Source organism: Sarcophilus harrisii, chromosome 3 (assembly GCF_902635505.1).
Source record: "Sarcophilus harrisii chromosome 3, mSarHar1.11, whole genome shotgun sequence".
Classification (NCBI taxonomy): domain Eukaryota; kingdom Metazoa; phylum Chordata; class Mammalia; order Dasyuromorphia; family Dasyuridae; genus Sarcophilus; species Sarcophilus harrisii.
The window spans coordinates 165,732,544-165,747,548 of NC_045428.1; the positions used below are offsets into that span (position 1 = coordinate 165,732,544).

General features: G+C 34.7%; 1 protein-coding gene across 10 annotated transcripts in view; it reads left to right on the top strand.

The window, feature by feature from the left end:
* The window catches only part of MCF2L (MCF.2 cell line derived transforming sequence like), a 247,192-nt gene that overhangs the window by 23,807 nt on the left and 208,380 nt on the right, over positions 1 to 15,005 (top strand). For 2 of the 10 annotated variants that reach the window (XM_031958737.1, XM_031958740.1), the window contains exon 1: positions 11,041 to 12,119. The exons of 3 other annotated variants lie outside the window; for them this stretch is intronic. In XM_031958737.1, the coding sequence (XP_031814597.1) occupies positions 11,891 to 12,119 (229 nt within the window). In that variant the 5' untranslated portion in view covers positions 11,041 to 11,890. Of the gene's footprint in view, positions 1 to 11,037; positions 12,120 to 13,089; positions 13,416 to 15,005 lie in introns of those variants that run through there. 5 more of the 10 variants (XM_031958735.1, XM_031958734.1, XM_031958741.1 and 2 more) reach the window with 5 other exon arrangements.

Sequence of the window (15,005 nt, forward strand, 5' to 3'; positions counted from 1 at the left end):
AGATTGCATTATGGTTTGGGATAGGGAGGGAAGAGGATGTAGTCTCATTTTTATTAGCTGTCCTTAGGGCAAAGTCAGAAAACCTAGGCTTATATCCTACTTCTTATATTTAAAAACCTGTGCACTTTTACACAGGTCTCTTTAATCTCCTTGGACCTCAGTTTCCCTACCTATAAAATGAGAGTTGTACTCAATGGCCTCTTAGTTCACTTCATCTTTAGTCCTCTGATCTCATGAAATATTAGATGATTTTTGGGCCTGAATCTATGATACTATAACCGATCTTGTTACTTGATGGCCTCTCAGGTATTTTTCAGCTCTAAATCTGTTTTCCTCTACAAGATAATGGTAAATAGAGAGTCTTAAAGAACAAGAGACTTAAGTAGTTGGATTTAAAATTTTTTTTGCAAAGGGCTTAACTTTTAGAATGTTTTCTTTCACAGAAGAGTCATTGTATCAGCATAAACTCTGAAAGACAGGAACTAAAGGAGGATCAAACTTTTTGAGAAGAATTTCAAAAAAATTTCAAATAATAAACTGAAGCTTGTAAAAGGAGCCCTTTATTACTTTCTAAACTATTTAAAGAGAACAAAGTACAGTAGCTTTTCTGTATTCACACTGATTGTCTTTGAAAAGTTGTTTTTTTGCTTCCTAGCTCTATTTTTTGGGGGGGTGGAGAGGAGTAAGCGTATGGAATGGTTTTAAAATTGAGACCATTTCTCAAGGCTGTAAGGAAAACCAGACTCTTTAATTATAGGCATGTTTCAGATTGTAGAAGTTAGTTTACTGTAGAAAAGAAAATGGAAGTTAAAGTTTATGTCCCTTCTTTTATTTAATAATAATTACAATTATCAATTATAGAATACTTTACAAATATCTCATTTTAGTCTCATACCACCCTTAGAAGGTAGGGGTCATTATTATTCCCATTTTTCAGGTGAGAAACTGAACAAACAGGGGTTGTCTCTTGCCCAGAAACACACAGTTAGTAAATGTCTGAGACTAGATTTAAATTTAAGACTTTCTGACTTCAGGCCCAATTCTCTATCCACTGCTAGCTGTCTCAGGTAAAGTGTAAAGGTAGAAGGTAATATAGGCTGTTAATAGTAATCACCTCACCATCAGGTAGTATTTCTTAAATTTTTGTGTGTGTGGGGAATATACTTTGGATGCATATTGTTTGGGTGTCAGAAAGTGCTTATAAAAACAAAAAAAGTGTGTGTGTGTGTGTATGGATATAAATATAATATAGAGATTTATGTACAATAGGGTAGCTAGGTGGTACAGTAAAAGGGAGTGAGGAAGATAACATCTTTATGAGTTCAAATCTAGCCTCAGGTACTAGCTATGTGGGGCAAGTCACTTGACTCTGTTTACCTCAATTTCCTCATCTATAAAATGAGCTAGAGGATATGGCAAATCACTCTAATATCTTTGCCTAGGAAACCCCAGATGGGATAACGACCACTCAGACCAGAATGAAAATAACTGAGCAAAAATATATCTAGTAAAAATAAGAGAAATTGAACATAATTCATAAATGAAGTTTCTAAAGTGAAATTGAGAATAGAACAGTAATCTACCATATACATATTTCCTTTCTTAAAGGATGCAAAAATTGAATGAGAATTTTCATTTTTGACGTTCTATAAAAGAAGCCTATAATTTCGTGTCCAACTTATCTGGAAAATGAATGGAGATTACAGATTTTGATTTTTTAAAAAATAAGCTCTATTCATTCTTTATGGAAAAGCTTACAACTTCCATTATTGTTTGGTAGCCTTATCTGCAGTGCTGTTATTAATAGTGCTGCTCACCAGTGAATCATTCATTTATGCTCACAGAAACACTGGGTAGAATCTTAATGACTGAGTCTGGAGTTTCACCAATGAGACACAGAATCCATTACTAAATTGCCAGACAGAAGAGTAGTGTGGGAAGATTTACAACTTGAGATTCAAGATATAAATTATTATTGAAACTGTTGAATGCTTATTGCTAATGTACAAAAAGAAAAGAAAGAAAGAAAAAAGAGAAAAATTGTCCATTTGAACTATCTTCTCCAACACAGTTTCATTTTAAGGTTTGGGTTTAAGCAGCATATTAATAAATCTCCCAATTCAGCTTTGAATCAGAGGGCATATGTTCTACTTGTACTTCACACTTACAAAACAAAGCAGCATGACATAGCCATAAAATGAACTGAAGTGGAAGTTAAAAAAAAAAAAAAAAACCTTAGATTTTTGATCTTGTTGCTGATGCTGTGTGATCCTGGTCTAGTCATTTAACCTAAATTTTCTCATCTGTAAAATGTGGATAATATGCATAGCTGCCAGCAGCAGAGGAGATAACATATGAAGACTTCTATATATGTCTTATATAATACTGACATATACCACTCTAAGACTTGCAAAGCATTTTACTTATATAGGGTGTTCCAAAAGACTTTGTGTGGTTTAAAGTTTAAAACCAATCTAAGACTTTTTAGACCCTCTGCATTATCTCAATTAATTTTTGAAACCACCCAATTAAGTACATGTGTTATTGCACAGCTAATTAAGTTAGAGAAGCAGGTCTGGAATCAGGAAAACTTCTCTTACTGAGTTCAAATTCAACCTAAGATATTTACTAGCTGTGTGACCCTTGTTTGGAACCCTGTTTGACTCAGTTTCTTCAGCTATAAAATGAGCTAGAGAAGGAAATGGTGATTTATAATATTGCCTCATATGAAAATGTCAGCTATTAAATTTTAGAAAATCTAGTGTCTTGAGTTGTGATTTATCTGTATTATTATTTTTATAATTTTCTCCCCCCAAAAGCAACTGATAATAAAAGCCCACTCTACATAGCATCAGAACTTGGTGCTCTAAAACATGACATTTCTAGTTGTGGCTCTTCTTTTTTTAATAGTATTTTTTTTTTCCAATTCCATGTAAAGACAATTTTTGAAATTTATTTTTTATAAAATTTTGTGTTTCAAATTTTTCTTTCCATGATAATCAGTTTGCAATAAATTATATATGTATAATCACAACATATATTTCCATGAGTCATATTGTAAAAGAAGTAACAGACCAAAAGGAAAAAGAAAAACAAGAAAAAAAGAAAAACAAGAACAAGAAAAAAAAAAGTGAAAATAGTATACTTCTATCTGCATTCAGACTCCATAGTTCTTTCTCTTGATATGGATGGCATTTTTCATTACGAGTCCTTTGGAATTGTGTTTCTGAGACTTAAGTCATTTGTAGTTGGTCATTGCAAAATGTTGCTGATAGTGTGTACAATGTTCTCCTGGTTATGCTTGCTCTACTTTGCATCAGTTTATGTAAGTCTTCTTGAATGATTCTTTCCTGGGTCAATAATATTAGAATTTGATAAGGACCATAGACTGTTTAGGCTTGAATGTATTTTCCAACAAAAGGAAAATAGAAATGTGTCTAGAATTTGCCACAGTTGGGATGAGCACTGTAGTCTGATGTAGGGGATACCACTGGACTTACTCAGAAAGCCCGGGTCCATATACTAGATCTGACATCCACTAGATATGACTTCCTCATCTATACCATGAACACAATAATACTTTACTAAGTATTTCACAGAGTAGGTAGGATTATTACAACATAATTTATAAACTCTAAAGTGAAATGAGTATAATTCACTATTTAAGCCAATTATCCAGTCTTTCGACTTTTTGAGAGCTAAATTTCCTTTCTGTGTTTAGCATCCAAATATTACCTATTAAGAACAAAAATTTACATGATTGCAATTCCCTTTTCTTTTGTACTGCTTCCAAAAGATTTTTAGATTAAATGCTTCTATATAAAAATTGGGCATAATAGCTGTAACTAAATGATTTATCTATAAAAGACAAAGTATATGAAGTTGAACAAATAAGAATGGCATGCTCTAGGAATCATGGGATCAAGAACCTTAGGGAATATCAAGACTGATGAATAAGAAATCTAAGACCTAGATCAGCTGTGTGACCTAAGATGCCTCACAAGTAGGAAGTGGCTGGTAGGAATAAGGCTAGATTAGCATGCTGGGATGCTTTCATTTAGGGAACTCCAAGAGTTTTGTTCCATCTGGGAGTCTTGACTTATCTTAAAATCCATACATTAGCACACCTTTATTTAATACTTTTCATATGCAAAGAACTTCCTTTGGGGTAATGAGCCTGGTTTGATCCTTAGTACATTTTTTTTTCTTGTGTGTTTTTTTTAATTGGTTTTCTGCTATCTACTGAAAAATACTTGTTTCCTTTGGGCAAGGATTCTTAGATTGAAAATGATCTAGATCTCTTAATCTGATGCAGTTCATGCTTATAGTTGAGTATTAAATTCTAGATACATATTAGATGTAGAATCTAATATGCAGATACATTCTAGATACATAGTCTAGGTCTAATTCTAAACACATAGGATAGGTGAAGAGTGAAGAAGTGCCATTTCGAGGTATTGTCTTTGATATTCCTATATTGCCTTTGTATTTCACTAAAGATAGAAGTGGAATGGAAGATTCTAAGGGGACTGGTGTTTGTAATATAGCAGACACATATTATTTTCATAACTGAACTCTCCACAACTGATTCCCTCTCTTCTCTGACTGCTTTTAATATTTCAATGCTCTTGTCATTGTTCCCTCAAATAAAGATAACAAAAGTACTCAATTTTAGGTTACACTATATCCCAACTGAAGGGTTACATGAAATGATTTTTCTGATGCAGTATTTTATCACACTTTAGGAAAACATTTGTTATTTAAAATGATTCCATTTATTGTGAATTGTTAAATGAATATAGCTAATGAATTCAATACTAAGTCCTTTTATACATGCATTCAGGGAAGACCCTTAAAAGTAGTAATTGTTATTGTTGTTGTTTATCCTTTGTTCTCAAAGAGAGCCATGACATTAAGTAATGTCATGACATGCAAGTGAATGGGATTTAAGTAAGGGAGGGCTGCTGTGCAAGGTCACCTAACTCACTTTCCCCTCCAGAGCCATCTGGGTCCAGCGCCCAGATATAGATCAAGATGATTGGAGGTGGTCCTTTACAAGACAGCATCATCATTGTCGATATATTTAAGCACCTGTTTTATGCTAAACACCATGCTAAGCACTCAGTATACAAAACCAAATGCATAGATCCTGCTCTCCCTTACATTCTAATGGATAAGACATACATGTAAACAACGATGTACAATTGTTCAGTCATTTTTCAATATTGTCAGACCTTTTGTCACCCCATTGGGGTTTTCTTGGTAGTGATACGATGGAATGCTTTGCCATTTCCTTTTCTAGCTCATTTTACAGATAGGGAAACTGAGGCAAAAAGGGTTAAGTGACTTGTTCAGAGCCACCCAGCTAGTAAGTAGCTGAGATCATGTTTGAACTTGGAAAAGTCTTCCTGAGTGCAGGCATTCTGTCCACTGTTCCCATTTTAAAGTTGCTCCCATGTTAAACACAAAAGATTTTTCTATTTGATCCTGGAGGTAAGAGGAGGACCTGAGTTCAAATCCAACTTTCAACATTTACAACATATGTCATCCTGGATAAGTCAAGTTACCCAAGTTGAACATGACTGAACAAACAAGGAAGAAAACAGCCTTCTGACTCTCCAGACAGATCAATCTGACTCCTTCTTCCCAAAGATCTAAGTTGCCAAACATTTTTGTCTTCTGTGCTTTACGTTATATTTCTGTTCACAACTGACTCTGCCTTTTACTTTGGGGCCATTGTGTCATCTCATCTTCCCTGTCTCACTTAGACTACTTAGAGGAACACCCATAATACCTCTTAACCTTCTGCTTCTTTGCCTTTATGTACTTCTCATACAATTTAAACTGTCTTGTATTTAGAATTACTTTTCATTCATTGATGAAAAATTAATGAATGTCATTTCAAAGTCAGTTGCCTTTTTGTACTTTCCATTTTCTTAGAACATAAAAATGGAAGAAACTAGGAGGTCAATTTTTTTTCCAGTTTCACTGACTGAAGTCAGAATTCCACTTAAAAAAATACTTTCCAATTCAGTGATTGCCTTTTCTGTTCTTATAGATCTCTAGGGTTCAACCTGAGAAACATACCAGCTGTGTATTATTTCTCTATAGCAGCTACCTCAGGGATATTTATTGTATGGGAATAGCTAGGTGGCAAAATGGATAAAGATCTGAGTCTGAATTCAGGAAGGCTCATTTTCCTGAGACAAAATCCTGCCTTAGACACTTACTAGCTGTGTGACCCTAGAAAAGTCATTTAAGGCTGTTTGATTCAATTTCTTTATAAAATGAGCTAGAGAAGAAAATGGGAAACCACTCCATTATATTTGCCAAGAAAACCCACCTTGGGTTCCCAAAGCTTTGGACGTGACTGAAAATGACTAATAACATCAATTCAAATGAGATCTCTATGTGAATCTTAGCATTTTTCTGTTTGTCATGATTAGCTAAAGTCATAACTAGACATATAGTTTAACTCATGTAGGGACTCCCATTACCAAAGTAGGTTAGTACTTTCTTTTCAACTTTTCTTCTTAAAGAGTTGTCTAGATCACTGAGAAGGAAGGAAAGTAAAGAAACAGGTTTCATTAAGTAGCTACTATGTGCCAAGCATGATGCTAACCTTTCACAAACATTATCTCATTTGATCCTGAGGATAACCCTCAGAAAGTGAGTGCTATTATTATTCCTGTTTTACAACTGAGCAAACTGAGGCAGGCAGAAATTAAGTGATTTGTTCACAAGTGCAAGGGGCTAGATTTGAATTTCCTGACCCCAAGCCCAGAACTATTCACTTTAGCCACCTAGATGTCTCTAAGAGCCCTGAGAAGTAAGGAACTTTCCCAGGGTTTCACTAATCATCATTTTCAATCTCTATCCATCATTCTTTTTCCTTAGATTTCTTAGGTACCCCAAGACTTTTAAGTTTTGATTTTTAAAAAGTTTTTATTTTCTTTAAAATTCATTTAAATATTTCTCTTTGATCCTTTATTTTTTCTCTCTGGAGCGATAAAAAGTGAATTGGAATATATCTTGTGAATAGCTCTCTATTTGCTTGAAAAATGATGCTAAATGATTCCTTCATCTTTCCTGTACTAAATGATCCTTAAAAAGAAACAAATGCTGAATAATAAATTGTCATGTCTTCATATGATGGACATCTTTGGTGTTTAATTCCTGTTTTATTATTTTCACTAAGGAGACAGTAGTGCTGAAGAAATTTGGGGAAGAAAAGGCCAAGGAATGCCCGGGAAGAAATCCTAATTTTGTGGTGTTTGGGGGAAAAAATATAAACTTCCTGCTGTTAGAGCTATGAATAAGGCAAGGATGTACATGAAGATATCAAATTTAGAGTGTACTGACAAGATATGAAGGCAGTGCAGAAACAATATTAACTAACATTTACATAGCACTTTAGAAATATTAGTGGCAGCTAGATGACATGATGGATAGAGTGCTGGGCCTTGAGTTTAGAAGACACATCTTTCTGAGTTCAAATCTGGCTTCAGATGCTTGTTATGTGACTTAACAAGTCACTTAACATTGTTTGCCTCGTCTATAAAATGAGCTGGAGGAAGAAATGACAAATGACTCCAGTATCTTTGCTAAGAAAGCCCCAAATGGGGTCATAAAGAGTTAGACATCATTGAACAACAAGAAAAATTAGAAATATTATAGATATCTAGATTTCAAATCCAGCCTCAGAAATATACCAGCTGTGTGACACTGACTCTGCCTTTTACTTTGGGGCCATTGTGTCATCTCATCTTCTCTGTCTCACTTAGACTACTTAGAGGAACACCCATAATACCTCTTAACCTTCTGCTTCTTTGCCTTTATGTACTTCTCATACAATTTAAACTGTCTTGTATTTAGAATTACTCTCTCGGGCTCAGTTTACTTATCTTGAAAATGATAATAGCAGCTACCTCAGGGATATTGTATAGGAATAGCTAGGTGGCAAAATGGTAGATAGCTGGGTCTGAATTCAGGAAGACTCATTTTCCGAGGTAAAATCTGGCCTCTGACATGAACTAACTGTGTGACTCTAGAAAAGTCATTTAACTCTGTTAGTCTTAGTTTTTCATCTGTAAAATGAATTGGAGAAGAAAATGGGAAAACTACTCCAGTATCTTTGCCAAGAAAACCCCAAAGGGATTCCCAAACCATTGTACATGATTGAAAGTGACCAATAAGAGAGGTATGCACTGTTAACACTTCCATTTTACAAATGTAGAAAATGAGAAATATAATAAAATGAGTCATACTGCTAGTAATTGTCTGAGGTCATCTTGCTGATTGTGAATCCAGAATTCTATCCTCTGTACATTCCAGCTGCTTCTAGCAAAAGTTGATGCCTACTTGGATGAATTAAGAGTAGGAAAACTATCAGGGAAAAAAACTTCCTTCTATGTTACCATATTCATCTTTTCAACTCTTTACCCCTAAGCAGCAAACTTGGCCTTCTGCTAATGTCCCAGCTTCCCTATGTTCTCTACCTTACCTTAGTTGTGAGAAATGACTGCTTTCTCTAGGTATAATCTATAGGACTTGCCTTGAGATCATCAATTCCTTCTTACAACTCTGTCATCTTATCACAGAGGAGCAAGAAAGACAACACCAGAATTTATTATCATGTAATGAGAAAAGAAAGCAGAGAATACCACCTAAAGAGAAGCATCTTAAAAACTTCATTAATCAGAACTATTCAGCCTATTCATTGCAACAAATACTAATTAGTTGAATTGTAGAGTTAATTTGGGTGAGTGTACCTGCATTCATGGAAGGAGGGGGATTCTTGGAGATGAGATGTGATTCTGCTACTTAGGGAAATGGCATTTCCCATCTAGTGTGTTCAGTTTACTTGGTGATGAGAGTAAAGTCAGATATCTGTCTATGGGGAGCTCCTAATTAGTGACCTAGGAATATTAAAGTCACAGAAGAAGCTAATTTAACTGCTTAATGGCTGATTTCATGTGCAGTACATTTCAGTGTATATTTTCATAGCTGTATTTCCAAATGAGGGTTTACAAGGTAAACAATGTTAGAGGGGTTTATTTTTCTGCATAATTTGAAGATGGCTTGGATTCTGAAAGGGCTGCATTACATTCTCCATCTGTTTCCTCCTGATTGTGTGTGATTTACAACAAGGTTGTTATGATTGATTTATTTATTTAGTTGCAGCTTAGAAACCAATATGAAAACTTCACGCTAACTTTTAGGGAAGGTAATTGAGGTGATAATTGTCATGTGTCATAATAAGGGAAAATAATCATGATAGAACACAGAAATGGACCTTCAGGTGATTTCAATAACTCTTTTTTTCTTTGAAGTCTTTTAAAAAGATTTAATTTGTTGGAGTTTTGATTCAGTTAATTCACTACTGTTCATATGAAAACTGCCCCAAAGGATCCAGTTATCAAGTTAGTCAAGTCAGCTAAGGTGCTGTATGCATACCATGGGTTTAATGAGATGCTTCTTCTTCCCACTCCCACTTATAAACTTTTTCTGGAGTAAATTATATATTTTTGATAATTATATGAACTATTAAGTATTTAAAAACTGAAACCTTCAAAGTAAATCTATGGTATTTCAATCACCTAGCATTTATTAAATATCTACTAAGTGTCAGCTGGGCAGCTAGGTAGCACAGTGGATAGAGTGCTGACCTTGGAGTCAGGGAGAGCTAAGTTAAATCTTTCTTTGGTCACTAGCATGTGACCTAGACAAGTCACTTAATCCTCTTTGCCTCAGTTTCCTCATTTATTAAATGTGTTGGAGAAGGAAATGATAAACTACTTCAGCATCTTTGTCAAGAAAACCCCAAATGGGATCACAGAGAGTTGGACACTACTGAAACAACTCAGGAACAACTATGCCAGCAACAAAGCACTAAGCTAAGTTCTAAGGATTCAAAGAAAGGCCAAAAAAAAAAAAAAAACCAAAAAAACCCAGATATTGTAATTAGTAGCTCAGTGTCTTCCCATTGACATAGTAAAGATATACTAGAAAGCATCAGGTATGAAGGGAAGCTTCCGGAGTTGAGGATAGACAGCATCATTCTTAAATTCTATGAGTCTAGTTTGTGAGTCAAGAAGAGATAAGTTTTGGGACATTAAAGTATATAGAATGCTAGACATGGAGTCAGGAAATTCAGAGTTCACATCCCATCTCAGAAATTTATTTAGCTCTGTGACTTGGGAAAGTCCCTCAGGCTCATTTTCCTCATCTGTGAAATAGAGATAATAAAAGCACCTAGCTTTATAGGGTTGTTGCATTGATCAAACAAGATATATATATATTTAAATATATAAATTTATATAAATATATATATATTTAAATTTAAAAAATCAATTCATAGAATAGTTTCTTGGCTTCATGATGAATTCTAAACGAAAGTTAAGGGTTTTTTGTTTAATGGAAATCAAATTAAGATTTGACTGTAAATTAGTCTCTCTCATTCAAATGAAATGCATATCCTTTTTTATTAAAGAAAAACAAGTTTGATTAGTAAGGAAATGTAATTTTTTTTTTGAGGATTGCTTTTTTAATTCATCTATGAGACTTGTGAGGTAGCAGGGAAGCATTGTGCATCATTAACATTCAATGCTCTCTTAAACACCAACATGCCTGGGGACACAGTGGGGGTATTGGCAGAACTCTCTGCAAACCCGGGACATAGTTCAACACATCTGAGTGGAAAGTGTTGCTTGCCAAGCAAAGCAGTGTTATCAGCTTCCTTTCTCCTCTACTCTAAAACAGACAGGGGGTAACAGACAGTATAGAATTTCCCGGTTTGCTTCAAGAAAGCCAGCATCCATTTCCCCTCCCTTCCTTCTGGTTGTAGTTTGTTTGAACTTGAAACTTCCTGAGATTTCATTAGGAAAAAAAAAAAAGAAGCTATACTTGAAAAGTGCATTTGCTTTCCACTGTCAGAGCTTGTCCATAAAGACCTACAGTCTCACTTGAGAACAAATCCTCCTTTAGGAAGGAAACCTCCTAGATTTAAAAACAAATCAGTAAAGAGAGAGGTACTTTTTTTTTTTTTTTTTTCCAACAGCCCTTCCTCTTCTATTAATAATTTGCTTCTGTTCTCCTGGCTCCAGCACAGTGGTAGCCCTAGGGGAACACCGGATAGTGTAGTCACAGGAATGAGAAGGAAAGAGAACGAATATCAGCTTTAGATTTCTGCCTGGATGAATATTGATGTGTGAACTTGAGAACAAGAAACTCAAGCTTTTATTCTGGGATAGTAGCGTCCAAGAAGAACCAGGAGTGGGGTGTGAATCAAGAGACACCACTGAAAGATAATGACATATGAAAGATATTTTGGGATCATCAGTTCCAGCTTTGGCAATGGATTCTCTTTTGATGTGGATTCTCCTCTTTCCAAGATTGCTGTCTAAAAATGCTTGGGTAACTATGGCTGTGAATGACATTGGGAAATCAGTAGATATATTTGAACTTTGTTAGTAGGGTTTGTCCAAATCTGACCTGGTTCAGTGAGAAAGAAGTCTTTGACTTCTGGGAGATAGAAAGCAGTAAGTGTATTCAGACGAAAGAATCAATGGATTACTATCAGGTGTGAAGTGTGATTGCCATAGAAAGGACTGTTGTTATAACTTCGAAGTTATTTTTGCATAATTTGGTCAAATGGAGACAATTACAGTAGTTGTCTATCTCTCATTTTTGGAAAAGAAAAATATGAGGAATACTTTTTGAGGGGAAAACTAACAAGTAGCTATCACAGCTAGCTACATTTTCCCAATCACTGCCCCCTCTGAGTTTTCCCCCCTTTTATTTTTTGTTTAAATGTCATAATTACTGAGATTACTGAAAAGGGAGAAAACTTTGTTGTCACCAGCACTGGAAATTTTTATTTGGATATTTCATGAACCTAGTCTTTGAAGAATCTTTCCCATTGAGTGATTCTGTGGAAAAGACAAAAAACAAAAAATCAACACTCATGTCTCAGCACGGGTCATCAAGGGAAGGCCAAGAGGGTCATCAGTACCGAATCTTAAGGAGAGTCAATCAGGCTCTGCATGGTTTTTCATCAGCAATCCTGCGTCCTTTTCAAAAGAGAAACTGGAGAAACAGTTCAAGGCGTAGATGTTCTGGTGAGCTTGTGTGTGTGTGTGTGTGTGTGTGTGTGTGTGTGTATGTGTGTGTGTGTTATTGCTATTCATGGGACTCTCAGGATCAGATAACCAATTTTTGGAATAAATAAGAAAAAAGGGACCTCCTCACATCAGAGATATTTCAACAACTGGTTAATAAATAAATATATGTCATGTGCTAACATGAGAAAAGGAAGGAAAAATGATGGCTCTTTTATTCTGGGTGTTTCTTTAAGACTAAGTGTTACTCTAAGATTCCCAGATTATCCCAAACCTGACTTCTGGTCACACATGTTTCTTTTGATATATTAATGAAATAATGTTACTGTGGTTTCTCTGATACTTGCAACTATACATTTGTTTGCTGCTGTGATTGAAATGTGGCTCGCCACAAATTAAGCTAAATTCCTGTGGTCGATAGGTATGTTTATATACAGTCTCACAGATACACCCCTTCCCTCCTCACAAAAAAAAAAAAAAACCTTTGATTTATTTTGATTTGATTAAAGATAGGTTATTTATATTATACAAAGAGCTAGTCTCCTATAGATGTCAGGATGCTAATCTTAAAGTCAAATGTCCCCTGTATCTTGGTCTTACCCTGGTGTGAGGAGTCTGTTTCCCCTGTGTGACATGTCAACAGCATGCCATGTATGTATATTATGAAAGTGTAATATGGGTCAATATTGATGTCATTTTAAAATTATATTTTATTCATGGGAGAATGTAGGAAGCAAAGTAGAACTAAATATATATATGCATATGTATTTAGTCATTATATGAATTAGTTACAATCAGAAGAGGCGGGACCGACAATTTAACAATTTTCATATTTTTAAGATTTTTTAGCTCATTTAACAAATAATTTGGTTGTTTAGATTGATCTAAACAATGAATTTGATGGAATTAAATTCAGAAGAGATGATATTTTGCCTGATCTTTAATTATTGCTCTAGGTATTATTTTTATTTGTTATATCCTACTGGAGTGAATTTTACTTTATAGATGAGCAAATCAGATCTATTGGTGAAGGTCACAGAGGCAGGACTCCTAGCTGCTATGCCTGTTGTAATCTTTAGAGGCAGTACAAATCAGCTAGCTCTCCCTAAAGGAAAGTCCTGCATTTTCATCCTCAGGAGTATGATCCGAATCAAAGCTTTTAAGCAGAATTGTGAAGGAATCCTCATTTCCAGAGCATCCCCTTTAATTAGATAACGGCATCTATTACTCTCCTAGTCACGGATAAAGATTAAATCGTAGCTACAGAGTTCAAGGAAGGGTTCATGTATGGAAAAGGTAATGTACCCTCTTTAAAATCAGATGAATTGATATCATGCTCTTAACTTGGCTCTTGGGTCTTAGATTTTTTTTTTTATCTTTGCTTCAGTAGCTAAATGTTGTGAGTTTCTGCTTGTCTTCCATGTTGAATAATGCCCTTTAGGATCAAAAAAGCTTTTCTCTATAATACTTTTTCTGTAACTTAAACCAGTTGGTTAAAATCTGTTTCTTGAAAGGAGATACATAACATATTGGCAAGTGATAAGTAAGACATATGATTTTAGTTCATTGGAATTCCTTTTAATTTGATTTGATAAAGAATCCCCACTTAGTATATTTTAACAGAATGATGTTGAAGATAGGGATATATTTTGCCTACAAGCTTTCATCAAGATGCTATGTTAGACTAGCCTAGTCTAAATATTGTAGGATATATTTAGGAACTTCTTCCTCTTCCATCTGATTGTAATCTTCCCAACACTTGGAATAGCTAATAACTATTTTCCTTCTGTGTATGTGTGCACACGTATGTATATGTACAAACCTTTGTACTTGCATATGAGAGAGGAGTAGAACTTGGAGGTACAGGAAAAAATTATTCTAACACATTTGCATGATGTACAAAAAATGAGTCGGTAACATTCATTTCTAACTATATAAAATGCAATTGTAATTTACGCCAAGAATTTAGATCTTGGGCCCAAGGATCAAGATTTCAGGTTGGTTGCTTTTAATAATTAATTGAATATTAAATGTGGAGGAACATGAAATGAAAGGATTACTTAAATGGTCTCTGTGATTATCGATATACTCGATCCCAAATGTAAATTTTATGTCCACTAGAAAATAAATCCAAGTGGCTAATTGGTTGGTTCCTTCAAAGTGGGACAGTTTTAGGATAATTTTAAATCCAGGGATAGATAAATAAAAATGATCATTATTTTATAGCTTATAATGCATAACATTACTTTTAAGAGAGCTTCTGCATTTAGTATCTCATTTCCTTTTAATAATATTACCTTTTGGAAACTAGTGGTTTGTTTCTGTGATCATTTTTGTCAGATGAGTTTTTTGATGCTGTGCAAAGATCTCTTCTTAGGTGTGAATTGCTAGTTTAAATTCTTATTGCTATCTGTTTCATTTCTTTAAGAAGTAACTACAGTTCCTAAATACCTTCAGACTTGTCACCAGCATTTTTAGGAACTCTAGATCCCTTTCTTTACAAATAATTTCCTGGTCCTCCTTTCTTTCTTTTTTTTTTTTTTTTTTTAGAACCAAGACAGATGGAATCAAGGTTACTTTCTTCATGTATTGCAACAGAATGCCCTAGAGTTGGACACTAAGATGATCACTGAATATTTTCTTAAAGCAAATAAGTTTTAAGAACACAGTCAGGGACAGCAAAGTGACACAGTGGATAAAGCACCAGCCCTGGAATTAGGAGTTCAAATCTGCCTTAGACACTAACTGTGTAAGCTGGGGGAAAATACTTAATTCCCATTTGCCTCCAAAACCAAACCAAAAGAAAAAAAAACAAGTTAAAAAAAAAAAAAACACCCAAAGAACACACTCAGCAGGGGCAAATGAGAGTGGCAAGACTTGGTTGCT